Source organism: Triticum aestivum, chromosome 3B (genome assembly GCF_018294505.1).
Source record: "Triticum aestivum cultivar Chinese Spring chromosome 3B, IWGSC CS RefSeq v2.1, whole genome shotgun sequence".
Taxonomy (NCBI): Eukaryota; Viridiplantae; Streptophyta; class Magnoliopsida; order Poales; family Poaceae; genus Triticum; species Triticum aestivum.
Window position 1 is genome coordinate 416546887 of NC_057801.1, and position 27210 is coordinate 416574096.

The following is a 27210-nucleotide window of genomic DNA, read 5'->3' on the forward strand; positions in this document are numbered from 1 at the left end:
TCGATCTCGGTGACATCTTCATCTTCTTCGTCCTCCTCACCCGCCTCCTCCTCCTCACCAGCCTCCCCCTCCTCAACCGTCGGCCCCTCAACATGGAAGTCGAAGGAAGCAAGTGGAGGAGACGCGATGTTCACCTCCGCATCGTCAAGCAATGCCCTATATGACACGGTTGGCGCGGACATTTCATCGAACACGTCGATGGCGGTGGCGGGCGGCGGTGGCGGTACCGCTTGCTCTGTCCTCCTCTTGCGGCTTGCGAGCTGCTTCTCCTTGCGCTTGGTAGCAGCCGCGGTGGAGGTTGTCGGCTTGCCGGGCTTCGCCGGTTTCGTCGCCTCCCCTGCCGGTTTTGCCGGCTTCACCGCGGGGGCGGGCATGGGCGGCTTGCTCGTCACGAGGTGGGTGCCCGCCCGCCTCCATTTTTGGCCGACATGGGTGGCCGCCACCATCTCTGCCACGGCGGCGTCGGTCGAGGTGGCCGGTGGCGGGAGGCGCGGGGCGGGGGCGCGGGCGCGGGCGGGCATGGGGACGGCGGAGGGGGGCGCCGGGGCCTGGCGGGGCTCCATGGACGGTGGCGGGGACAAGCACGGGCGACGGTGGCGCGGGGCGGCGGGGAGAGAAGTTGGGAAATTTCCCTCACTAGTGCAGGTTGGACTCCAAGTTGAAGGTTCGGCCTGAATATCTTTTGAGGGTTTAGGGATTTGAGGGTGCTGATATGCGCCTTTTTTCTGCTCAACCCTCAAACTGGCAGTTATTTTGAGGTTTTGACCAGTTTGTTTGAGGGGAAACGTTTGGGGCCGGGGCACCGGCCGAAGCTTCGGCCGGTCCAGTCCACGCGCGCACGCCGCGACCCAGTCGCGAGCAACCACGTGGCGCTGCGGATCTCGCGAATCTCGCCTCATTCCTGTCTCACAGCTCCGCGGATCTCGCCCCCATCCTCATTTCCTGCAGCGTCGGCGCCCACATCTCGCCGTCGGCCATGGAAGGTCGAATCCCCGCGCGTCCATGGATGTAGATCTCACCCCGCCATGCTTTTACAGCCTGTTTTGCCATTGGATGCAGCCCGTTGACCAATCCCCATCCCCGGCGGTTGCAACTCCCACACGTCTCGTGCTTCTGCCTCGCCGACGACGAGCCGGACGGCGATGGTTGACACCGGAGGCTTCTGCAGAATCGTCGCACCCCGTCATGTTGCAACCGTTTAAAAAAAAGCTTCATCCCCTAGATGAAAAGCTTCAACCGGATGTAGAGAAAGCTACAAGCAGTCAGCGCCATCGCCGGAAAGCTACAACCATTGACATGAAATGCTACATCCTTCGACTAAAAAAGCTTCAACCGAAACGACACAAAAAGCCTTGACCAAGTGCTGCTAAAAAGAAAATAGCTACAACTTTTGGTAGAAAAGCTTCAACGGTTGTTGGAAAAAGCTCCAACCATTGAGAGAGAAAGCTACAACTAGACATTATGAAAATAAGAAAGCTTCAACCAGCGACGGCTGGAGGTGGAAGAAGATGATAAAATGCTGCAGTTTTGCTACATGCTTCAACCGGCATGGATTTTTGCTACAACTGGCATAGCATTTTGCTACAACTAGCGTCACGTTTTGCTACAACACACAACCGGCGTCGCGGTTTTGCTACAACTAGCATCGTTTTTTGCTACAACCGGCATAATGTTTTGCTACATCCATCACGGCCGAGCTGCGACCCAGCACGGGTTTCCGTGAATTCCGGCGTCGAGATCCAGCACGGGAGGCAGGGGCGGATGCTGCAACCGGTCGCCGGTGAGCTGCTACGGGCTCGCGGCGAGCTGCAACCTCGACCGGCCGTAACGGAACTCGAGCCCAAATCCATGGCGGCAAGGAGGTCATGACGTATGTAAGACATGATTGAAGCAATCCCAAGGCGGCTTGATAGGTGGGGGAGCCCATCGTTGACATGATTCGGCTGCGGGGAACGAATAACAGGCGGATCTAGCCGCCGCCGCCGCGGATCGGGGACGGGTAGTCGCGGGGGGATCCAGCTCCCCTGTTCTCCTTGCTGTGGCTGTTCGTACACGGTCGCAACAAAACTGTTCTTTTTTGCTGTAACGGTTGCTTCAGTCCGTGCATGCGCGCAGATCTAACGGTCCATGCAAAACGCATCGGACGGCTAGGCCTGGACCGGCCGAACCGTTTGGGCCGGCGCACCGGCGACATGCTCTAACCCCGTCGCCTCCAGTCGACACTCCAAAGTCCAAACCCTGCAGCCCCACCCGCTGTTTCGATTTTTGAACTCCCGGTCTCAAACTCTCCCCCACCCCCCTACAGACGCGGCGCCTGAGCACTTCTGCCCCCTCGTGGCGGCGAGATCCAGGCGGGGCCCGGCCGCCGCCGGCGCATGGCCTCCGTCGACGCAGCGGGTGACCCCCTCCGCTCCTTCGCCTCTGCGACGTCCCTCCTTCTCCGGACCCTTGGCCCTGCCGCGGCCTCCGCATCCCCCTCCAGGGCCTCTGGGGCGCTGCTCGGTGGATCCCTGGTACACTCCTTACGCGACCCTCCGCTCTCGAACCGGCGCGCGTGCGCGTGCTTGCTTGTCTGGGCTCATGCGGTGTTCGACCTCACTGGGGACCGAGTTTTTTTTTTTTTTTTTTTTTTTACCGCGGGGCTGTTTTCCTTTCGAGATTACAAGTTTTCTTTATCTTCCGAGAAATATACATGGGATAATCCATATAGATATAGGAGAATAAGTCACAAACTATCTGCTGTTTCAAGTGATTGCTGGAGCTAGTCTCACAATGCCCGGTCCGGTGCAGAAACGCTCCAAGGAGCTGATGGAGCAGGCCAGCCTGGTCTTGAAGGAGCGGGGGGACATCCAGAAGCTCTATCAGGAGGATCGAGCGGATGGCAAGAACAACCAGCAGGGTAGAAGGCCTGGGCTGGACCGCAAGCGGGCTCAGTTCTCTCTCAAGCCCACCCAAAGGCAGCCCACTTGCTTGTTCTAGGCTGTTACTTTCAGATATAGCTTTGGTGACAGCTTATGGAACAATGTGTTCATAAGTCAGTTGCATTCTGCTATAGTGAGCTGTGATCGGAGTTCAAATAACTTGTTTTGATGCTACTGTTTTGCAGCAACCCCGTGAATGTTGATTTCTCCCAGGCGCTTAGCATTGACGATCCAGAGGAGTACTTCTTAACCTTGGAGCGGCTCGAAAGTATCCCCATCACCCCCTTCTAATTTTTTGTAGTAAGTGCAGCAGTAAATGACAGTAATGCTCTAACATGTTGTTCATGAATGCAGAGGCTGACAGGGAGATAAAAAAGCTAAGAGGTGAGGTTCCAACCAAAACAGCAAATTATGATCGGCCTATCCAACCACCCAAGAAGCGGCCTGGAATGTCGAGGTATGCTGCCTATCTTGTTCCATGTTTTAGCTGATAAACTGCTCTTTCTAACTTGTGTTAATGTTTAGAGATGACTTTATTCATGGTATGACCTTAGAAGCCATTCGTGTAATATAGCCTCTTGTGCTTTGCGAAAAGTCAATTTGGATTTCTTTACATACTTATCATCTTGCTGTTGCTTCTGGTTGCCACTGATTGAAGCAGATAGTCAGTATTAAGAAAGTGCACTTTTATGTAGCTAATTCATATTGACCTATCATCACTTTACAATAACCTATCGGTTCTTGCCAACTTGTTATGCATGTAAGCGTCCATCATGAAATTGAATTGACCCATGCTTTGTTTTGTAAACTATCAGGAGAAAATCGGTCTATTCTTACAATTTTAGTGTGGGCACGGATACCTCAGATGGTACTGAAGCACCCGATTCCCAGATGGGAACTTTACCAGAATCTCAGTCCACTCAAGACGACACGCCTCCTTCAGTTCCTGAAAGAACCAAGCCACCGGTCCCTTCAAGTTCTAGCCAATGTGACATACAAGATGTCTCAACGAGAGAAGGTTAAAACCCCCTCGTCATTTGTGTTTCAACTATTTCAACCTAGATTTGTTTAATATAATTACCTCTATACAGATTCATTTGCTAAGAAGGATAAAGGCGCCACTCTGGATTCCCTAATGTCAGCATTCAAAAATTTGGATGAATCTAAAGAGGAAAGCCTGTTGCGAGAGAAGTTACAGATCAAAGAAATAAACATAGGGGAAGCTTGTATCCCTGACCTATTGAATGTTCCTGGTGATAGGCCTGTAAGAAGAACTAAGCAGAAGTATCTGACGAGTGACCGTACTCCAGAAAGACCTGTATTAGGGAGCCACCATGCTCCAATTTCGAAATGGGAGAAACACATACTTGGTCGAGACATTCTGAACGATAAAGCAGATCTTTCAGAAGACGATGAATCTGATAATTCTCCAGAAACTGTTGTGGATAAACAATCGCAGGTGCACAGTTCTTACAATGATGTTGTTTTGACGAACGGTGAGGCCTCTACTGCAAGGGAGACCCCAACTTCAAGCATCAAATTTCCAGACCATGTTCTTGAACCAGTAAGTTCTGCACTTGGTGCGTGCATAGATAGTGACGTTGCCAAAGAAAAGGATGCATCTAGCGGGCAAAATGTTTCATTAGAGGTAGTTAGTTACTATTGAACTTTTTATTGACTTTCAACTTGTTTATTATTGAACTTCTCCTGAACCATTGACTTCACTGCACATTATGTTTTATTTTGTTCTTCAGGAAGAGCACATGCCAGTGAATCACCCATTTACCGAGAGGCCAAATAATGAACCAGAAACTTCTTCTCACCATTTGGAAGGTGAAACAACAAAAGTGCTGGGTAGTGCACCAGGTAGAAATGCGTCGGTGTTGCATGGTGAAGATGACAATATCAGATATCAGGCGAGTTCCTGCACAAACTATTACTCTCAATTATAGGCCCCATTCCAGCGTGCTTAACATGTATCATACTTTGATTCCTATTGTGTGACAGGGAGTGCTTGGAGGGGACATGCTCGTGCAAGGTACCTATTTTCCTTGCAAACTTTCGTATGTATGCCCTCAAAAGAGTTGTGACATTTTGCTCATCAGAACTGAGGACTCAAGATTTAGCAAAAGAGAGAGAACAATTTTTATTTATTGTAGCCCCCACGTTAGAATGAATTTTTACTGCTTAAAGAAACAAGATGATAGTACATTATCACGAAGTCGACTCTGCTCTGGCAATATTAGTTTCCTAGTTATGCTATTTTGGAGTCAGACATACTATAAGAAGCATGACTCCTATGGACCACCCACACAAAGTTTGTGAATGCTATTCTGGACATGGACAACAAATTTTGGGCGACAGGAATCATCCGGTGCATGAGGTTTGATGATTGTTTCTAGAGATTTCAGACCTATAAGGGTGGATGCATTCCTCCAAAGAACTGTGTCACATCGAAGCATTGGTTTTGATTAATAGCATATACATGGTTTTTCTCTATTAGTTGACTTGAGAGGATTATGCTGTCTTATAATGTTATGTGTCAATCATTCTTCTAATGTTTGGTTGCAGCATGCCTTCTTAACTAATTACAATAAGTGCATTTTTTCTAACTGGGAAAACCTTACCCCTCAAACACCACAATTTGTTTTGTTGCATTTACATGCACAGTTCTAAATCATATTTTCTTGTTTTGTTGAGGTCTAAAGCAGACTACCAAACATGTCTGTTTTTGTAGATTTTTCTTTTTTACTCTTTGGTGAGGTCTAAAACATATTTTCTACAGATGAACCAATCCATCCACCGGAAATACCTCCAGATGCGCATAATCAGTCTCATATTCAGGATGAAGATGTTGAGGTAGGCTTGTTTCAATAAGCACTATTCTCCTTTGAAATTGCTGTTGTAAAGAACTGGGCCTAGCTCAGTTTGTGGGACTGTGGGACTTAGTTCCTCCTAGGTCTGTATCACTCTTTTGTTCCCCACAATTGCCACTGTAAATAATCTTATGGAAGTAAGTAACTTAGGCGAGCATCTTTCTCTATCTTTTTCTCTAGTTACATATGTATAACATATCACTTTGCCATAATATGCCTTTCTAACATATCTATTCATTTAACCCTATAAAGCTGCTACACAATTGCTTAAGCACTGATGCACTACTTATTCCCTTCACATGCAATGATTTTAGCATATTGCATGCACATTTTCTTAAATGTAGAAAAAAGTTACGTATTTGCCTGCTCTAAAGAAAAAGTTCTTTATGCCTGCATTTTTTGGACTTCCAGAAGCAGGCAGTTGATATAAGCCGTGAACTCCCTCTGAGCAAAGGTGGTAAGCAAAATGCAGTCCAAAAAAGAAAAAACAAGAAGCAGTCAGCAAAGAGAGAAAAAAGAGTTTCAGGTCTTGCATTCTTTGTTTGACACCTTTATCTACTTTTTAGCTGCTTTAAATTACTTAATAAGTTAGTGTATGTTTCACGACTTAAAGTTTTTTACTCTGTGGAGTTCCGGAAGAACATAGGTAATTATCGCCATGAAGATGAGCACGTAGATGATTAGATTAAGAAGTAGAGCATTCTAACCAGTGGCGGCTCCAGGAATTTGCAACCGGGTATTCATGTGTATTCATTTTGCCAAAATCATTGCTGTTTTTCGAAAATTGTCACTCTTTTGCCAAAATCAACATTGTTTTGTAAAAAACTAAAAATCATGGGTATTCAGATGAAGACCCAAGAATACCCCTAGCGCCGCCCCTGATTCTAACCTATAAGAAGGCTGGCCGACCCGCCCATCTGAGGGCTCCGTCGATTTCGCGCCGTTCTGCCTGTTTGAAAGGACGAATGGGAGAGATAACAGATTGATAAATTTTATGAAGAATAATATGGTCGTAACATTCGTCATGAACTTGAGATAGTTCACCTGGGATGAATGGATGATGTTTTTGTCCCACCTCTTAGCCAGCCTATTATTCTTTTATCTCCTTATCCTTCAGCACCATCCTGTGAAAAGTTGTAACAGCAGCCTCCAAAATATGGTTAGTTGCCTACTTTATTGGTGCTATATAGGTTTATAGCAGTGTTTTTCTCCAACATGAATATAAACTTTTACTGCTTCAAGAAGTGAGATGGCAGTACAGATTTTGAAGAGCAACCTTTATGCTGTGTTTCTGAGCTACGTAAAGAGACATGATGGTGTTGTATTATCATGAAATTGACCATATTATGGCATGGTAGTGCTAATTTTCCTAATGATGCCGTTGCGGAATCAGTACATGCTATCAGCTGCATAGCTTATTGGAAACTAGGAATCTCCTGTACAGCATATACACGTGCTATTCTGAACCCTAGTAACAAATTTGTGCAAAGGAATCTAGTACCATTTCCATTTGCTGCATGAGATCAGGTGATTGTTTCTAGCCAGGATTTGGGACCTTTGCAGGATGGGTGTGTTCCTCCAAAGGAGCATCATAATGCGGAAGCATTGACATAATTAATAACTTGGAGGGATAATTTATACCTAGGCACCACTTTATGCGTATAGGGACATGTTAGCACTGTTTTACTCGTTTTGTGAATAGCGTAATGACCACTTCCTAAAAACATGGATACGACAACCTCACAGTTTCAGTATCAGTATCAGCCATCAAGATAGTAACTGATGGTGACATGTGGATGCCAATAACACATCACTGTATCTAAGTGTTGTAAAAGTAGTAGCCATAGAGCATTGTTTTTAAGGCGTCCCTAAGGCGTCGCTTAGGCGACGCCTAGGCGTCAGGGCGCCCCCAGGCTACAAGGCGTCGGCCTTGCCTTACGTGCATGCCTAAGGCGTCCGCCTTAGTCCATAGGGCGTCCAAGGCGTCCGCCTAGGCGCCATTCTTCCCGCCTTAGGCAAATGAAGACGCCTTAGACAGGGCAGGGAGTTCAGGCGGGAAACAGAGCTCTGGGCGGGAAGAGAAGGGCGGGAAACAGAGTCTGGGCGCCAACAGTTACTAGCAGGGGGAGAGAGAGCCCTAACCAGTTTCAGTTTTCCCCCAACCCCACCTCTGGCGGCTGGATCTGAGCTTCTCCAGCAACTTCTCCCCCTCCTCTCCGGCTGCTTCTCCCCCTCCTCTCCAGCAGATCCGCCTCCCCCTCCTCTCCAGCAGATCCTCCTCCCCCTCCTCTCCAGGACAGCAGGCAGCAGCAAGCAACCATCACCTACCTCTCCTGCAGTTGCCTACCAAATTCTGCTCAATTCTACTACTTAGAACTCTCTAAGGCGTCGCCTTGCCTTGTGCCTTAGCGCTTAGGCAGTGAGGCGCCCCCCCAGCGCCTTGCCTCGCCTTACCGCCTTAAAAACATAGCCATAGAGTTTGTCTCTATGTCTAGGAGCAAACTGTACATCTCTACCAGTTGTTTCAGATTTGGTCGTCCATGCTTGTACGAGTCCACGACTCATTTTATGTGCCATTTACATGTACACTCATTATCTAGTCTTGCATTAAAGCTTGTTTTCTGTACAGATAAGCCAATCCATACATCAGAAATACCTCCAGAAGATATTGTCCCACAGAATAACTCTCATGTTCATGAAGGAAACTTCGAGGTAGGATTCCTTCATTAAACACCATTGTCTTTTTAGCCGTAGCTTTGGTATTGCAGCCGTAAGGAACTGAGTTTAGCTTGTGCATTATTTTAATATAGAAAAGTTGCATATTTTTCTGCTTTCAACTCTTTTTATGCCTGCCATCTTGGAACTTCCAGAAACCTGCAGTTGGTACAAGCAATGGACTCTCCCCAAGCAAAGATAGTAAGCAAAAGCGAGTTCAAAATGAGGAGTCTAAGAAGCAGCCATTGAAGAGAATGAAAAGAGGGGCAGGTCTCACTTCTGCCTATTCTGCTTCATGTTCCTGTTTAATACTCCCTCCATCCCAAAATAAGTGTCGTGGTTTTAGTTCAGATTTTGACTTATTTGAACTAAAACCACAGCTCCTTTGGGACGGAGGGAGTAGTTTGTAATGCATGTAGGCACATACTTTAGATGATTCCTACAAGGATTGCTCTTAGCTAGGGTCTGTGCCTTCATCAAATACAGAACCTGTTATTGTTACTGTTTCATATACATGTATGCTACAAAACAATCTTATAATCTGCCAGCTGATTTTAATTTTCTTTTGTTATTATGCTGTACGCTTTGTAAATGTAAACACATGCTTTAAGCTGCTCTAAATTACTTGGTATAAATAAATTTCATGACTCTAACATTCTTCTACATGTGAAGTACTGAAGTATACTTTTGTTACAGAAGAGGCAAGCAATCCATTGGGAATACCCCCGGAAAATTGTGATACAGAGACTCAACCTAGTATGCAAGATACAAATATCGAGGTACATTTGTTTCTTGAACATTCCCATGTTTTAGCTTCTAGACTGAAACTTTTGTCCTAGTATAATCTTACATATGTGATATGCCACCTCCAGTGGGTATCTTGTTCTGTTTATTTGTACAGTATAGTAGGGATAACATAAATACAGCTATGAAAAAGTGTTTGGAGTTCACTGTTTATATGTCAAGCTCATGTTATTCATGAGCATAAAGATGCTACATGGCTGAGCCTTAGCACATCACTCCATATTGAGGGGGCTGAGTGGTCACTTCTGGTTTAGTAGTATATGTTAGGAGAAATAGCAACTTGGCATTATCAGGAGGCAAAAGCCATCATATATACACATACAGGAGGAGGCCAAAGGCCAGAATTCAAAAGGCCAAAGGCCATCATAAATATAACTCTACCCCCCCCCCCCCCCCCTCAAACTCATGGTGGATCCACAACACTGAGTTTGGAAAGGTAAAACCCATGTTGCGCTCTAGTCTAGGCCTTCGTGAAGAAATCTGCCAGCTGTAACTCGGAATGCACATACTGAAGAGCAATAATATGGTCCTGCAGACCAGCGTGGACAAAGAAAGCATCAACACCAATATGCTTGGTAAGCTCATGCTTCACGGGGTCCCGTGCAATACTGATAGCACCTGTACTGTCTGACAAGAGTGTAGTAGGTGTAGTAACAGTAACACCAAAATCCTCAAGTAACCAGGGTAACCAAGTCACCTCAGCCGTGAGCAACTCAGCCTCTGCACTCGAACGGGAAATTGCCGTCCGTTTCTTCGTCTTGCACGCAATGAGAGAACCACCAAGAAAGAAACAATAAGCAAAAAGTGAACGACGATCCGAAGGATCACTAGCCCAGGTAGCATCCGAATAGGCTTGGAGCTGTAGCGAGCTGGAATGAGGAAAGAAGAGACGATGAGAGATCGAGCCACGGAGATATCGTAGAACACGAAGAAGGTGACTATAGTGAACCGAAACGGGAGAAGAAACAAACTGACTCAGGATATGGACAGGATAGGAGATATCTGGACGAGTGACAGTAAGATAGACAAGACTCCCAACAAGATAATGATAACGAGTCGGATCAGACAAGGGCTCACCATCAGAAGCACGAAGGTGAACATTAAGCTCCATAGGAGTCTCAACAGTGCGCTCATCACTAAGAGCCGCACGAGTAAGAAGATCCTGGATATATTTTTCTTGGGAAATAAAAAAGCCATCAGGTGGAGGAAATCTCAATCCCAAGAAAGTAACAAGAGGACCAAGATCAGACATAGAAAACTGCTCACTGAGACGAGCCTTGACAAAGGCAATGTACTCAAGATCATCACCAGTGATGATCATGTCATCAACATATAGAAGAAGAAGAGTGCGACCATGAGCAGAAAGGTGGACAAACAGTGCTGGATCATGAGCACTGGGTGAAAAACCAGCTACAGTGACCACCGAGGCAAAACGCTCAAACCAAACACGGGGGCTTGCTTAAGGCCATAGAGAGAGCGACGAAGATGGCAAACCATGCCATCAGGAACTGAATACCCAGGTGGTGGCTGCATATAAACTTCCTCACGCAACTCACCATTAAGAAAAGCATTCTTAACGTCAAGCTGAGACACGGACCAGTGGCAAACAGAGGCCACGACAAGAAGTGTGCGGGCAGTGGTCATATGGGCCACGGGAGCAAAAGTCTCATTGTAATCATGACCATGCTCCTGTTGAAAGCCATGAGCCACAAGACGAGCTTTATAACGCTCAAGAGAACCATCAGAGTGAGTCTTGATCTTATAGACCCACTTACAAGTGATGGGATGAACATGGGGTGGAAGAGAAACCAAATCTCATGTGCCAGTGCGCTCAAGGGCAGCAATCTCCTCTGCCATCGCAAACTGCCATTTAGGATGAACATCTCGATAAGAAGTCGGCTCAAGAACGGTCGAAAGACCATAGCGAGAAGGAGAATATTGGTTAGGGGGCGGGTGAGGCTGAGAACGAAGACCATAAGTCGGTTGAGAGGAGGAAGATGACACACCAGAAATAGAGGGCACATCAGTAGACTCATCTACAACACGTGGACGACGAGTATAATGGAAAGGTAAGGAGGGAAGAGGTGGAATCACTAGAGGTGGAGACGGGGAATGTATCGTTGATGAAGGTGGAGAAGGTGAAGGTATCGGTGATGAAGGTGGAGAGTCATGCGATGAGGAAGGAGAAGAAACCGTAGGAGAGGGCGAAGATTCATGCGCTGAGGTAGGAGAAGAAATCGTAGGAGAGGACGGTGTCAGATTTGGCACAGTGGGACGAGGAGTAGAAATACTGGGCGCAGAGGAAGGTGTATTCGGAAACGTAAGAAAAGAGATGTCCTCCGTGGAAACGGCAGAGGAGGATGGGCGCGGGTAGAAGGGACGAGACTCATCAAAGGTCATCCCGAGAAATACGCATCCGGCGACCGACAGGATCCCGACAACGATAGCCTTTATGCTCATCACTGACAGGATCCCAACAACGATAGCCCTTATCCTCATCACTGTATCCGAGAAAGACACACTCAACAGATTGAGCAGTTAGTTTGGTACGTTCACGAGGGGCAAGCAAAACATAGCAAACACAACCAAACAAACGAAGCACCGAATAATTAGGAGAACGACTTGAAAGACGCTCAAGCGGAATACCACCCTGTAGAGCAGCAGATGGCTGAATGTTGATGAGATAGGTGGAAATGGTAACAGCCTCAGCCCAGAAGTGAGGAGGAAGAGAGGCGGCGATCATCATCGCACGCATCGTCTCAAGAAGGTATCGATGCTTGCGCTCAGCCACACTGTTCTGAGCATGAGCACTAGGGCAAGAGAACTGTGCAAGAGGATCCTGGTTAGCAAGGAATCCTCGCAACGCATGAGAGATATACTCACCAGCTGAATCTGCGCGAAAAACACGAATAGGAGTGGAAAACCGGGTACGAACCATGGCAGCAAATTTTTTGTATATAGATAAGACCTCGCTACGAGAAGACACGAAATAGACCCAAGTGTACCGAGAAAAACCGCCTATAAAGATTATATAGTAGCGATGACCCCCTTTGGAAGCGAAGGGAGCTGGACCCCAAACATCAGAGTGAATGAGATCAAAAGGGCGCTAGGACACTGACTCACTGTGAGGATAGGGTAGCTGAATCTGCTTACCAAGCCTACAACCCAGACAATCCAACGAAGCGTTACCAGAGACAGACCCCAGAACACCACGATGAACCAAGGACGAGAGACGAGAACCACATAAGTGGCCAAGACGATGATGCCACTGCTGAAAAGAGCTGGTAGATGCAGCAGGGGCTGCGGGACTGGCGGCGGTGGCAGCGGAGGGAAGACGAAGCCAGTCAAGCTCCCAGAGGCCATCAGAGCGTCGAGGGCCAGCACCAAGCAAAGCGCCCGTGCAACGATCCTGAACAGAACACGAATCAAAGTGGAGAATGACCCTACAACTAGAGTCAACAATCTGACCACCAGATATGAGCTGCATGGTAAGTCGAGGAACATGAGCGACAGAAGGAACATGAAATGAAGAAGTGCTAAGAGTGCCTCGACTAGCTACAGGGAGGGGAGTGCCATCAGCCGTAAGAACACAAAGAGGAGACTCAACAGGTCGAACAGAGGTCAAAGTGGAAGAATCATAAGTCATATGAAAAGACGCTCCAGTATCAAGAATCCATGGGAACAGTGGCGGAGCCAGGAATATAGTATGAGGAGGGCCAAGTGTAGTAAATCCTTTCTAGGGAGGGCCAGCTCATAAGAATACACCATTTTTGCAACCATTGTACATCTATTAGCATGCATATTAGGCTTAATACAACAATGTTAGGGGGGGCCAGGGCCCCTGCTGGTCCCCCCTGTCTCCGCCACTGCATGGGAATGTACCTGAATGGGTATAAGGTGGTCTCTTAGTGCCAGAAAAGTCAGCCGCAGAACTTGCAGAACCTGTCGATGAAGAATCCCAAGCAGCAAGTATGTCTCAAAGTTGCGCCACCTCGTGCGCAGATAGAGACATGGCGGTAGAGGTCAGGGTAGAGACATCCGTTGACGAAGAGCGGACACCACCACGTGTGGAAGCTGAGTGTACAGTCGACGAAGAGCAACGACTCGACATAGAGCGGCATGTGAAAGCCACCGGCGGAGTCGGCGTAGATCGACCATTACCGACCATCACCACGTACGGAAGCCGCCAGATGAGTCGATGTAGAGCGGCCACCATCACGTGTGGAAGCCATGAAATGAGTCGATGTAGTGGCCACAACTGTGGGTGGAAGCCGCGTGAGGAGTCGATGTAGAGCAACCACCGACGCGTGCAGAAGCCGCAAAGTGAGTCGACGAAGAGCAGCCACAATTGTGGACAGAAGCCACGCGAGGAGTCAACGCAGAGCGACCACCAACACGTGCAGAAGCCGCAAAGTGAGTCGGCGAAACATGCAATAGGGCCTGCGGAGGAGCACCGAGCAGAGATGGAAGGTGCACATGCGATACGACGTCTGTAGGACCACCATCGCCACAAGAGTCTGGACAGACAGGAAGAGGAACAACACCATGCAACATAGTCTGTATTTTTTTTAAGCTCACGTACTGATCTGACTTCTGATGGAATCAGATACACCACACGAGGCCCAAAGGAGAATCACTTAGATGAGGCCCAATTGAAAACAATGAGAACACCAGCACGATCGGCAGCAGATCAGAGGAGACCGACGACCGACGGGCAGAGATGGCAAACGACCAGAGGATTCGGCGAAACCCGCACCAGCGAACGGACGGATGACGACCGAATCGGGAGTCGTCGGCGGCGCAATCCAGCACCTCGGCTGGGATCCAACCAAGCAGACGGCGGGCTGAAGCGGAACGAAGCAGCAGCAATTAGCGCGTCCAAGCGCAGCCAGCGGGCTGAACGTTCACGCGCTGAATCGACCATTGGCGGGTTGGATCGAGCCAGTGCTCACGCGCAAGGACCAGAGAGTCCCGACGGGCTAGTAGCATTCCGGCGATTGAATCCAGCTGGAGGTGGCGGGATCAGGCGGCCGGCGGCGGCGATCCAGCGAGGAACGCGGCTGAGGGCGGAATCTAGGCGGGGCGGCGAAGATCAAATCGAAGAGAAACAGCAGCAGGGTCGTTCGGTGGAGGGGTGGACACTGGACAACAGCGACCAGTGGCCTCGCAGGTGGCAGGAGTGGACAGCAAGGTTGACCTGCGGTGGAGGCGCAGAAGAGCAACGCCGGTACAGGAGATGAGCACGGCCAGCCAGAGAAAAGATGCCGGCCTGGAATTGGGATCGGATCACACGAGTTGCGCGTGCTAAAAAAAACCTTTGCTCATGATACCATGTAAGGAGAAATAACAACTTGGCATTATCAGGAGGCAAAAGCCATCATATATACATATACAGGAGGAGGCCAAAGGCCAGAATGCAAACGGCCAAAGGCCATCATAAATATAACTCTAACAGTATACTGTTATGGGTCGGCTGCCCTAGCGCAAAGAACATTTTTCTACAGCAACATCCAGTTCACTGCAAGTTATAGATCTCAGGATTACTACTAGAAGCTGAGCAGGGGAACTAGAGTAGAAGAAACCTGGTTGGATGAAAGCTGAGATAATTTTGTAGCACCTTGTGGTCGCCAGAGTTGAGGATTGTCCTACTAGGGTCGCAGCAACTGCCTGCAAGGTACGCACACGTACAGGGCAGCAATGTTCCACATCGGAATGCTAGAGTTGGTGTGTTAGTGCACATTAGCTATTTGATATCTACATATATATGATCTGTGAAACATCATTATCCATAAATACATGTGCTCGCATACAGTTCATATGTGTTCTTTGTATGATTTATGACCCTCGGTCATTTTCAGTAACATCACAAACATAAATATAGCCCCGTATACTTGCCAATCAATATTAATAACATTCAAGGAACGAGATAGTATAGCAAGTCAAAAGATAAAACACATATTGATTGCCAAAAGGGCGTGTTACCATCTAGTAGGTCCATGTAACTCGTGTAAGCAAGTTGTGCAACAAGCAATAGGCATATTGACCTCATGAGATTTTTGTATGCTAATTTTCAGCTTTTCCTTTGTATTTCCAGCAGCAGACAGTTGATACAAGGGTTCCACGGTCCCCAAACAAAGGTAAATTGCAAAAGGAAGGTCAAAGGAGAAAGAAGAGGAAAGAAGTGAATAGAAGGAAAAGCCTGACAGGTCCTACTTCTGCACGTTGCAGCATGCAGACATTTCTTGTTCCAAATAAGTATGTGTATATTGCAAGGAAACTGATGTTCTTGTCTATTTTCATGGAATGCTATCAGCATTTGGTCTTGCGTGGCAATCTGGCGTGAGACGCAGCACAAGAATACGGTCCAGGCCATTGCAGGATTGGCTTGGCGAAAGGCTCCTATATGGGCGTATACATGACAGTAAGTACACCACTTTGTTTTTCTTTTGTCTGGAAATGCCTCTCTGTTTGCTGCTTCACTCAAAATGCTGCTACGGAGAAAGTTGTACAATATATTTACGAAATTGCTTGACAGACGATACTTGACGCACGATCTGCGAACGACACTGCCTTCCCGTTCAAATCCCGTGCATGCACGCTCACGCTAGCGCTGCCATGTAGTATCGGGCAGGAATCGGGCACATTTTTATCGTGTGTATAGCAGCGCCGATATATTTACTAGCTCTAGGCAGTTCTATAAATTTTCTGCCAACACTGACAGGCCTATGAGTCTGTCATCTGTGAACCAGTGCCTCTTTGCCCTGGCTCGTGCTTTACTCATTACAATCGGGCATAAACCATAATTTAAGCAGGCCAATTGCATCAAAGTTAACTTGCTACTTGCATATGTAAACTTGCGATCTCACAATTTCACTCCATTTAAACTTGTTGAAAGTCTATGTTGTGAGATCTACATCCTGTCTAGGTACCCTGCTGTTAGTTACTATAAATATCATGCAAATGTTAATAAAACCGGCATTTGATTTGAACTTCAATCTGTTGCAGCAATGGCCACAGTCATCGGCGTGAAATCATATTCTCCCAGTCAAGATGGCAAGGTTGAATTGAGAGTGAAATCCTTCGTGCCAGAACAGTACTCAGATATGGTAGCTCAAGCTGCAAAGTATTGAGGTTACTGGCCTGGACAAGTCTCACTTTGTTCCGGGACAAGTCCTTTTGTGGCCAAGAGGGTCGGTAGCCTTTCAGGTGCTTTCTCATGCTCTGCCATCTATCTTTCTAAAAGAGATTTGCACAATGTAGTGCAACCATGCTGTTACATCCAAGACCATGTAGAAATATGGATGTAGTAGTAGAGACAGAAGAATTATCTTCACCTTTGTTAGCTGTTTTTAGTGTCATCTCTGGATGATATGATGTCAATTGTCTCTAGTTTGTATATGCAGGAAGTCCCTTGTCGTATGATAAAATTATCGTACTATGTTTAAATGCGTCGGAACCAGCTATGGCCTGCCATTTTGTATGTCTAGGTGCTATTTGTATAATTGTGTCACGTTCTCCAAGTGGAAGTTCCGCGTGAGTGATTTTTCTGCAATGCGCATTTGAAGTTGTACGAGTATATGACGATTTTAGTGGTACTGACATCTGCATTCGCACAGTTGAAGGGTCTTTTTCTTGAGATGAGTTTGGTTTTCTTTTTGGAGGGGAAGGGACGAGGTTTGGTTAATAGTTTTTTGGACAAGGCAGGCTGGGTTTATTATTGCGCAGCACATGGGGTTGGACTGTATTGTTGTTGATTGGTGAAACAAGAGTTAAAACCAGAAGCTCAGTGCAACTCATAACAATTAATCACAACTTCTAGAAATTTAGTGGAAAGCCATACCAATTTTTGAGGTGCAGAACAGTAACTATTTAGCTACTGTTAGGTATAGTAAACTAATGGTTGGATGGTTAGGAGGGTAGCGGTACCCCCAAACATATTAGGCATCAAACCCATGTTTGATGCTTTGGTGTGTCATTAATGCGGATTACCTTAAGTGGAAGGCGATGTTTCTACTGATAGCTAGGCGGTGACTTCGTCATTCTTGAAGCTTCGTGACTCCGATTTGGTCTTGTGTGGACATTGTATGAGTGTGCGCATGTGTGTCAATATTCTAATCGGTGTTATTAAAGAAAACAAACCTAAGTTTAGTGGTTTAGCTCACTTGACACGCCATACGATACATGACTGGTCGGGTCCACCAGGTGTCTTTGTAGCTCCAGAATGTTTCAGTTTATGTTCCACCTATTGTCTGGATATACCAAGAGAGATCTACGGTCTAATGAGGCTACTATGGAATATTTACTCATGGGTGGGGCAAGCTCTTCTATTCTGGTTCATGGTTTCTCTTGGCTATATGGTTCATCTAGGGGGGAGATCAGAAACGCAAAAAAAAAAGGGGGAATCTCACCCCCTTCTTTATCATAAAGAAAAGATCTATTTTGAAACTTCTTTAGAAAGAAAAAGAAGTTAGTCTAGGGGGAAATTGGGAGCCATAATTTTAGCAAAGGAGACGACAACATGGGCCTTGGCCCAAGATCCTTGTTCCTGACATGAGCACACAGGCAATGTAGGTTGACATGAGTGAGACCAATTAAGGAGTCTGGTCAACGAAAGGAGTATCCAGGTGATAAAATCGATGTCGAATGTCATGGCCTTGACCACAAGGTTTGACACAAATATCATGGACACAAATTCATAGGCTCGCGTATCCCACCATGACAATCACGAAGGAAGCCTCACTCGGAATAGATCTTCACACGAATTAGGCGATCTCCTTACCTTCACAACTCGGTTCCTCAACACACCTTGAAGGCTCTCAAGCACACCTAGATGATCTAGGAGGTGTGCACCCTCCAAAAAATATCAAGAAATTGGGTTGCTTACTGACTAATCTCTTGCTTGTGCCATAAAATATAAGCTTCTCCACACTTCAACACTCATAGTATCTATAGGAAATGAGAGGTTGGAACGCTCATATGATAGGAATGGAACCCATGAAGGAGGGAATATCTGAAAATATGGGTTGGAGAGTGGAGAAAATGTGTTATGAAAGCTTGGCACAACACTCATTGGTCGGGTGCATCATGTATATATAGGGTGGACTAAATCACATAAATCAGAGGGTCTGGATGGATTAAAGGTGGCAACTTTTAACATACCCGAAGGGTCCACCAATGTCGTTTAAAGGTTTCAGACGAGCCTAAAACAAAAAGAACCTCAGTCGATCCGGATGACATATTCTGGCCCATAATGCAAGTGATCTATCCACAAAGGCTTGGAGGCTCTAGATGTCAGACACTCGGAGGGTCCGAATGGAACTTATGGTCTTGACAGTTCACTAATCCTAGCTTGGAGGCTCCTAGTAATCACCATTCAGAGGGTTTGAACTATACTGGATCCTAGGATTTTTCTACTAGATGATCTCGAAATGTCCAGACGGGTATCACTCACAAAATCGGAATGAGACTTCGAAATTGAACTTAACGCGCTCAGATGTACTAGCTTGAATGATGATGCTTCCAAAACAAAAGTTGGCCGCCACTCCTTCGTCTACTCAACTATGGCTCCAAATCCTTCCCTACGCGTGATATTATGTCATAAGGGTTTCTTCGATTTCGACAAATAAGTAATGAATCAAGAGCAAAAACCGGTAAAAATCTGAAGTAATCAATAAGAAATCTCCTGTAAAACACTATAAAATGGAGACTTGAGTAAGCATGTATCATCCAATGCATCCATGACTTTTATGTGACAAGTGTTGGTATAAATAAGTAAAGAAGACGATATGAGGAGCACGAGAAACTACGCCACTTAAAGCAATGGTCCGATCTTAGTTGCCAAGCCAAGCATGTGTTGAAATGTGAGATGGGCCTAGAGCCCATATGACAATTTCAGATTTGATCTCTAAGGGCCCATGTAGGTGGCATGACAAGGTGGTGGGAAGTTTAGTCCCACCATGCTAGTGGAAGGAAAGTTGGAGTGGTTTATAAGGGTGGCTCTTCTACATGCTATTGGAGCTTGAGAAGAGAAGAGGTCCTCGCGCGCTCCTCCTCCGCCGCCCGCCTCGCCACGCCTCGCCTCGCCTCGTCACGATGCGCCGCGGGTTGCGGGAACGAGCTGAGCTCACACCTATGCGCTTATTTTTGCCAGTCACCAACGGAGAGGTTCTGACAGCAGGGCCACGATCTGAGACGTCGGATCGTGGGTTGTCACAGACTCGGACATGGGTTTGTCAAGCCCACGTCTCTCCACGCGGCTGCGTCTATATAAGTGTGTTGTGTCTCCTAACCCTAGCCGCCACGAACAGATCACATCTGCTCACTGTTTGCTTAGTACGTGCATGTTTAGATTAAAGTCAGTACGTCATCAACTTAGTCAATGCCATGCTAGTGATTTACTCGTGGATTAATTTAATCGAGAAATTGCCTATTTACTCAACAATCCAAAAACCTATTATGTGTAGGAATTTTTCGGCAAGTGGCTTTGCCGCTGCACTGAAACCGGATAAGTTTACCGGTACGTATTTTAAGCGTTGGCAGACAAAGACCACCTTATGGCTCACGGCTATGAACGTGTTCTGGGTCACCGGTGTGTCCACGGGAACGATTGCTCCTGAACAGGAGAAGGCGTTCAGGGAGGCAACCACTGTGTTTCTCGGAGCAGTTCTTAGCGCGATCGGAGATAAACTGGTCGACGCATATTTACATGTGCATGTCGCCAAGGACTTGTGGGAGGCGCTCGAATCTAAGTTCGGGGCCGCCGATGCAGGGAGCGAGATGTATATTATAGAGCAGTTCCACGATTACAAGATGATTGAGAACCGTCCTGTACTGGAGCAGGCTCATGAAATAATATGCATTGTTAAGGAGCTTGAGCTTCTGAAGTGCGAGTTATCGGGCAAGTTTATCGTGGGCTGCATAATCGCTAAGCTCCCCAATTCCTGGAGGAACTTTGCCACCACTCTGAAACATCAGAGGCGTGAATTCTCTGTGGAGGATGTCATTGGCCATCTGAGTGTTGAGCAGAATTCGAGGGCAAAAGACTCGCACGGAAAAGGGGCCGAAGGGACTTCTGTCGCCAACATGGTGAACCAGAAGAACTTCAACTCCCACAAGCCCAAGGGAAAGAACGGTGTCCAACACAATACCGACTTTAAGAAGAAGGGTAAGAAGACCTTCAAGAAGAACAAGAAGGATGAGGGCTGCTTTACTTGTGGGTATGGTAATTTATTTACTGTTTTTCAGTGTTTCAGCCTACCGATTGGTGGGTGGACACAGGTGCAAGTGTTCATGTGTGTGCTGACATTTCATTGTTCACTTCTTACCAGGTCACAGGTCACGGGTCCGTATTGATGGGGAATGGCGCGAGTGCTTCTGTTCATGGTGTTGGCACGGTCGATCTGAAGTTTACTTCGGGAAGGATCGTGCAGCTGAAGAACGTGCAGCATGTCCCCGCCATCAAGAAGAACCTCGTTAGTGGCTCCCTTCTATGTAGAGAAGGGTTTAAGTTGGTTTTCGAGTCTAATAAATTAGTTGTCACGAAATATGGACTCTTTGTTGGAAAAGGTTATGAGAGCGGAGGGATGTTCCGCCTTTCCCTCGCAGATTTTTGTAATAAAGTCGTGAACCATATTCATTCGAATGTTAATGAATCTGAAGTTTGGCATTCACGTCTTTGTCACATTAGTTTCGGTGTTATGACGCGGCTAGCCAAGTTGGATTTAATCCCGAGTTTCACTTTAGCCAAAGGTTCTAAGTGCTTATCATGTGTGCAAGCTAAGCAACCTCATACATTCTGATCTTTGTGAGATGAATGGCGTGTTGACTAAAGGTGGAAAGAAGTACTTCATGACATTGATAGATGATTCCACTAGATATTGCTCTGTATATCTGTTAAATACTAAAGATGAGGCTCTACACTACTTTAAAATCTATAAGGCAGAAGTTGAGAATCAACTTGAAAAGAAAATTAAACGAATCCGGTCAGATCGCGGTGGAGAGTACTTCTCGAGTGAGTTTGATTCCTTCTGTGCGGAACACGACATTATTCATGAGAGGACGCCTCCCTATTCTCCCCAGTCAAACGGGGTTGCCGAGCGGAAAAACCGTACTCTAAGTAATTTGGTTAACGCCATGTTAGATACATCGGGTTTATCCAAGGCATGGTGGGGGGAGGCTATATTGACAGCATGTCATGTCCTGAATAAAGTTCCGACAAAGGATAATGAGATCACTCCCTATGAGAAATGGGCAAAGAGAAGGACAACACTCTCGTACTTGCGTACTTGGGGCTGTTTGGCGAAAGTCAATGTGCCGATCCCCAAAAAGCGTAAGCTTGGACCCAAGACTGTGGACTGCGTTAATTTGGGCTACGCTAAGAACAACGTTGGCTATAGATTTCTAGTAGTGAAATCTGAGGTACCTGACCAGAAGGTCGGTACAATTATGGAGTCTAAGGATGCTACATTCTTTGAGGATATTTTTCTCATAAGAGATATGCAAAGCAGTTCTAGATAGGAATCTAAGGAGACTCCTGACCCTGCCATTCCTATGGAATATTATGAACAAACACATGATGAAAATCCTGAGGAGGATGACGAGGAAACCCTTGGTAGGGGCAAGAGACAAAGGACTGCAAAGACCTTTGGTGATGATTTCTTCGTGTACCTCGTGGATGATACTCCCACTTCTATTTCAGAAGCGTATGCCTCTCCAGAAGCTGACTACTGGAAGGATGCGGTCCGTAGCGAGATGGATTTCATCATGGCTAATGGGACATGGGAGATCACTGAGCGTCCCTATGGTTGCAAACCATTGGGATGTAAGTGGGTGTTCAAGAAAAAGCTTAGGCCCGATGGTATGAGTGAAAAGTACAAGGCTAGGCTTGTGGCCAAGGGCTATGACCAGAAAGAAGAGGAAGATTTCTTTGATACTTATTCACCTGTGGCTAGACTGACCACCATTCGAGTATTACTCTCGTTGGCGGCCTCACATGGTCTTCTCGTCCATCAAATGGATGTTAAGACGGCTTTTCTGAATGGAGAGCTAAATGAGGAAATCTACATGCAACAACCAGATGGCTTTGTGATAGATGGTCAGGAAAGAAAGGTGTGTAGGTTGATGAAATCTTTATATGGCCTGAAGCAAGCACCTAAGCAATGGCATGATAAGTTTAATACAACTCTGACATCTGTTGGCTTCGTTGTTAATGAAGCTGACAAATGTGTATACTATCGCCATGGTGGGGGCGAAGGAGTTATACTGTGCTTGTATGTTGATGACATACTGATATTCGGAACCAACCTCAAAGTCATTGAGGAGGTTAAGTCGTTTCTGTCTCAGAACTTTGAGATGAAGGATCTTGGTGTAGCTGATGTTATCTTGAACATCAAGCTACTGAGAAATAAAGAGGGTGGGATCACACTTCTGCAATCCCATTATGTTGAGAAGGTGTTGAGTCGTTTTGGATATTCGGACTGCACACCATCTCAAACACCATATGATCCTAGCGTGTTGATTCGAAAGTCCAAAGGCATGGCTAAAGATCAATTGAGATATTCTCAAATCATTGGTTCACTGATGTACCTAGCGAGCGCAACGAGGTCTGACATCGCGTTTGCTGTGAGCAAACTGAGCCGGTTTGTTTCCAAACCGGGTGATGTACATTGGCATGCTGTTGAAAGAGTTATGCGCTATCTGAAAGGTACTATGAATTATGGACTTCACTATACCGGAGACCCATCGGTACTTGAAGGGTATAGTGATGCGAACTGGATCTCTGATGCTGATGAGATGAAGGCCACAACTGGGTATCTGTTTACTCTTGGAGGTGGCGCTGTTTCCTGGAAGTCTTGCAAGCAAACGATCTTAACGAGATCGACAATGGAAGCAGAATTAACAGCATTAGACACTTCTGGTGTTGAAGCAGGATGGCTTCGAGATCTTTTGATGGACTTGCCACTGGTTGATAAACCGGTTCCGGCTATCCTTATGAACTGTGATAATCAGACTGTCATCACCAAGGTGAAGAGTTCAAAGGACAACATGAAGTCCAACAAACACATAAGAATGAGATTAGAAGCTGTTAGAAAATTAAGAAACTCCAGAGTGATAGCGTTGGACTATGTCCATACAGCTAAGAATCTGGCAGATCCCTTTACGAAAGGGCTATCACGTGTAGTGATAGATAGTGCATCGAGGGAGATGGGTATGAGACCCACATGAGTTACCATGGTGGTAACCCAACCTATGTGATCGGAGATCCCGTGAAGTAGGACCTGGGAAACAAGCCAGTGGTGAACTGAGGAGAGTAACTTTACTAACCCACTTCGTTGGAGATGCAATACTCTCGGAAACTGTATGGAAGGATGACTACTGTCTTAATGTGTTCCAAGGCTTATATGTATAAGCAAGATGCTATCCTACAGAGCGATCTTTGGAGGAACATACCTATGTGAGCCCGACTGCTAGTCACAGTCTATGAGATTGGGGTGATCTCTAATAAGCTCATGAATAGGCCAGGAGTGTGACTTATATGCTCCACCCAAGGGGTCAGCCTTCGGCAGCCCAGTACTAATAAGACATGTGGTGAAACTTCTTTACGCCAAACTGATAATTCAAGGCATAGTCCATTGTTCAGTTGTGAAGAAGTGTAGCTACTTGCTCTAGGTGAAGCTCAACCTTAACAGGTCTTCACTGAAACACTAGTATATCAAAACAACATTTGGAATAAAGGACGAAGTGGGCCCCTGAGATCTGGTGGGGGATTGTTGAAATGTGAGATGGGCCTAGAGCCCATATGACAATTTCAGATTTGATCTCTAAGGGCCCATGTAGGTGGCATGACAAGGTGGTGGGAAGTTTAGTCTCACCATGCTAGTGGAAGGAAAGTTGGAGTGGTTTATAAGGGTGACTCTTCTACATGCTATTGGAGCTTGAGAAGAGAAGAGGCCCTCGCGCGCTCCTCCTCCTCCGCCCGCCTCGCCACGCCTCGCCTCGTCACGACGCGCCGCGGGTTGCGGGAATGAGCCGAGCCGAGCTCACACCTATGCGCTTATTTTTGCCAGTCACTAACAGAGAGGTTCTGACAGCAGGGCCATGATCTAAGACGTCGGATCGTTGGCTGTCACGGACTCGGACGTGGGTTTGTCAAGCCCACGTCTCTCCACGCGACTGCGTCTATATAAGTGTGTTGTGTCTCCTAACCCGAGCCGCCACGAACAGATCACATCTGCTCACGCGCACGCCCACCGTCGTTCCTTTGCTGCTGCTGCCGCCGGTGACTCCATCCCGTTCGCCGCGTACACGGTCGACGGGAGAGCAGGTCTCCGAGACCACGCCCTTCTGGTTCCTGTACGGGGTGAGGGGCGAATAGGTTTTTGGGCAGCGATTACGCGACTGCTCGCTTCTGATCGTCTACCTCCTCTACGTCCGCGTCGCCTTCATCATCACCATGTCCACTGACGCCGACCGTGCCGCCACCGAGAAAGCTGAAGCCAACAAGAAGTCCACCGAGGACGCCGCTGCTGCCACCAAAGCTGCGGCCTCTGCATGGCCTACTGGAGGGTATAACTCGTTTATCCCGCTCCTGATTATTTTCATATTAGCAGTACTAGCAGTATGTGTAGATTTGTTTACCGTTTGCTTAGTACGTGCATATTTAGATCAAAATCAGTACGTCATCAACTTAGTCAATGCCATAGTAATGATTTACTCGTGGATTAATTTAATCGAGAAATTGCCTATTTACTCAACAACATGGCAATGGTAAATGGGAGGTGAGAGATGGGACAGTAGTGTCACACTAGCCTTGTAGGGAGGATTTGGCTATTCACGAGTGATTCACCTACCGCGCATCACAAACGAAGGGTAATGTCACAATACTACTTGACAAAGGCATGTCCATTCATCACCATGAATCGAACTCTCGTGCGCCTAACCATTCCACTACAGGAAACACCGTTATTTTAGGCTTTTTACTCCTCTTGCAATTTAAGTATTTTCAACGTAATTCTTTGTTTCACAACTTTAACTACTTTGTAAGTCTTCTAGGTACTCCAATAGTCAATCCACTAGAGCCTAATGACACCTCAGGTGCGGCAAAACACACCTTGGCTCATTCTTTCTGGAAGAAACCAAAACCTAGGGATTACAAGTAGTACAAGAATACTTGCCACACTAAGGAATTGCATTGCCTTGTTCCGGGGCAAGAAATGAGCTTTGAGTGGATCATCAGTTTCCTCAAAAAATACAGAAATAAATAGTACTAGCGCCGAGAAGCACGACGCACGCCGCGCCCGTGACCACTCCCGTCTATATTTTTCGGAATAAGCAAAAACAACATGTATTATGTGAGAAAATAGAATGAAAAGGAAAATAAGAATTTTATCTTTACCACATGATCTGTGTAGACATCTAGCAAACATTAAATGAATTGACAAATTAAGTAAGCCGGCTGGCCTATTACTTTTTTTTGTAAGCACATATTTTCCCCTAAGTAAGAAAAAATATGATGGACTCGGTAGTAATATGTATTTGGATTCATTCTCATATGCCATGTTTGGTCAATAGTGAGATCAAATGAGATTGTTACCAATGTGTAGATTATATAATAGGAAAATATTTCTTGTTCGGTTTGTGCATCTTTTTCACCTATATTCCGTATCTAGTTCCTAGCCGCCTCTATTTTATTCTTTCTCAAACAAGGTTTTATTTAATAAAATTCAAATTTAAAATTTTGTAAGTAATTTAAACCCCGAATTGGTCATGGTGTAAAAATGGATAGTAATTGACGGAGTGATGTCGTGGTCTAAAAATGTATAGTCATTGCCGTAGGAATTATTTAAACGCAATATCTAGGAATGGCTAATCTGATTATAGAACGTTCATCCCATTGCGCTTTTCAAATTGTGATATAGGATACGTGGTATGTTCATAATTCATAAAATTTTGGCCACTGAGGAATAACTGGTTCTACAATACTCCCTCCATTTCAGAATATAAGGTGTATTGATCTTCATGCAAGTTAATGATTTAAATGTTTGAATAAGATTATAGAATAAAATAGAAACATATGCAATACCTAATAGATAAAATATGAAACTTATTTTCATAATGGATCAAACAATATAAATTTTATATTGTGGATATTGATATATTTTTCTAAAACTCGGTCAAACATGAACTTATTTGACTTTTGAAAAAATAAATACACCTTATATAAAGGAACGGAGGGAGTAGTTTTTTTAAGTAAACACTACCCTCCGCGGATGATCCATTGTCTTGTATTTTTCTCTTTTTCTTTGAATTGGCTGAAGACATAGATTAGGGTATGCCGTGAAGAGGTCGGTCAAGCGATAGTTTTTATTTTCATGTTGCCTCTTCTTGTTGGTTGCTTATAGACTGACGTGATTGATCTCGTCCTAGGGGTGACTTTAGTGATGACATTGTGGCTGAAGCCTTGGTTTGGTTAGCCATAGGGAAGGAGAAGGCGAGGTAGACGACGACAACAACATTGGTTATTCTCCTCACGTAGGTGAATGCACCGAGGGAGAAGGAGGCTTAGTTTTTTTTGAAGTTTTTCTGTATTCCTTCTGGATTACTATTCACATGAATGCATAGTGCTGATTTACTATTTTTATCGTGGTGTATTGTTCTGGATCACAATTCAGGTATGTTGGGGAACATTGCATAGAAAACAAAAAAATTCTACTCACACACAAGATCTATCCATGGAGATGCATAGCTACGAGAGGGAGAGAGCATCTACATACCCTTGTAGATCGCTAAGCGAAAGCGTTTATCAACGCGGTTGATGTAGTCGTACAACTTTACGATCCGTACCGATCAAGCACTGAACGCACGGCACCTCCGCGTTCAGCACACGTTCAGCTCGA

At 46.1% G+C, this 27210-nt stretch overlaps 1 protein-coding gene across 3 annotated transcripts; it reads left to right on the plus strand.

Moving 5' to 3' along the window:
* The first annotated feature begins 2231 nt into the window (after nucleotides 1-2231).
* On the plus strand, nucleotides 2232-16892 carry LOC543165 (centromere protein C). 3 transcript variants are annotated; one of them, XM_044493160.1, is made up of 16 exons: nucleotides 2232-2513; nucleotides 2791-2957; nucleotides 3107-3189; nucleotides 3276-3378; nucleotides 3737-3939; nucleotides 4013-4485; nucleotides 4676-4837; nucleotides 4929-4959; nucleotides 5707-5780; nucleotides 6209-6323; nucleotides 8427-8509; nucleotides 8668-8782; nucleotides 9209-9291; nucleotides 15411-15522; nucleotides 15630-15737; nucleotides 16322-16892. In XM_044493160.1, the coding sequence occupies exons 1-16, from the start codon at nucleotides 2376-2378 to the stop codon at nucleotides 16444-16446; spliced, it is 2175 nt and encodes a 724-aa protein (XP_044349095.1). In that variant the 5' UTR covers nucleotides 2232-2375; the 3' UTR covers nucleotides 16447-16892. The 3 variants fall into 3 exon arrangements, with proteins under 3 accessions (XP_044349095.1, XP_044349093.1, XP_044349094.1); XM_044493158.1 differs by having other exon boundaries at nucleotides 2233-2513; nucleotides 4013-4569; XM_044493159.1 differs by having other exon boundaries at nucleotides 2233-2513; nucleotides 4013-4569; nucleotides 15414-15522.
* The last annotated feature ends 10318 nt before the right edge of the window (nucleotides 16893-27210 follow it).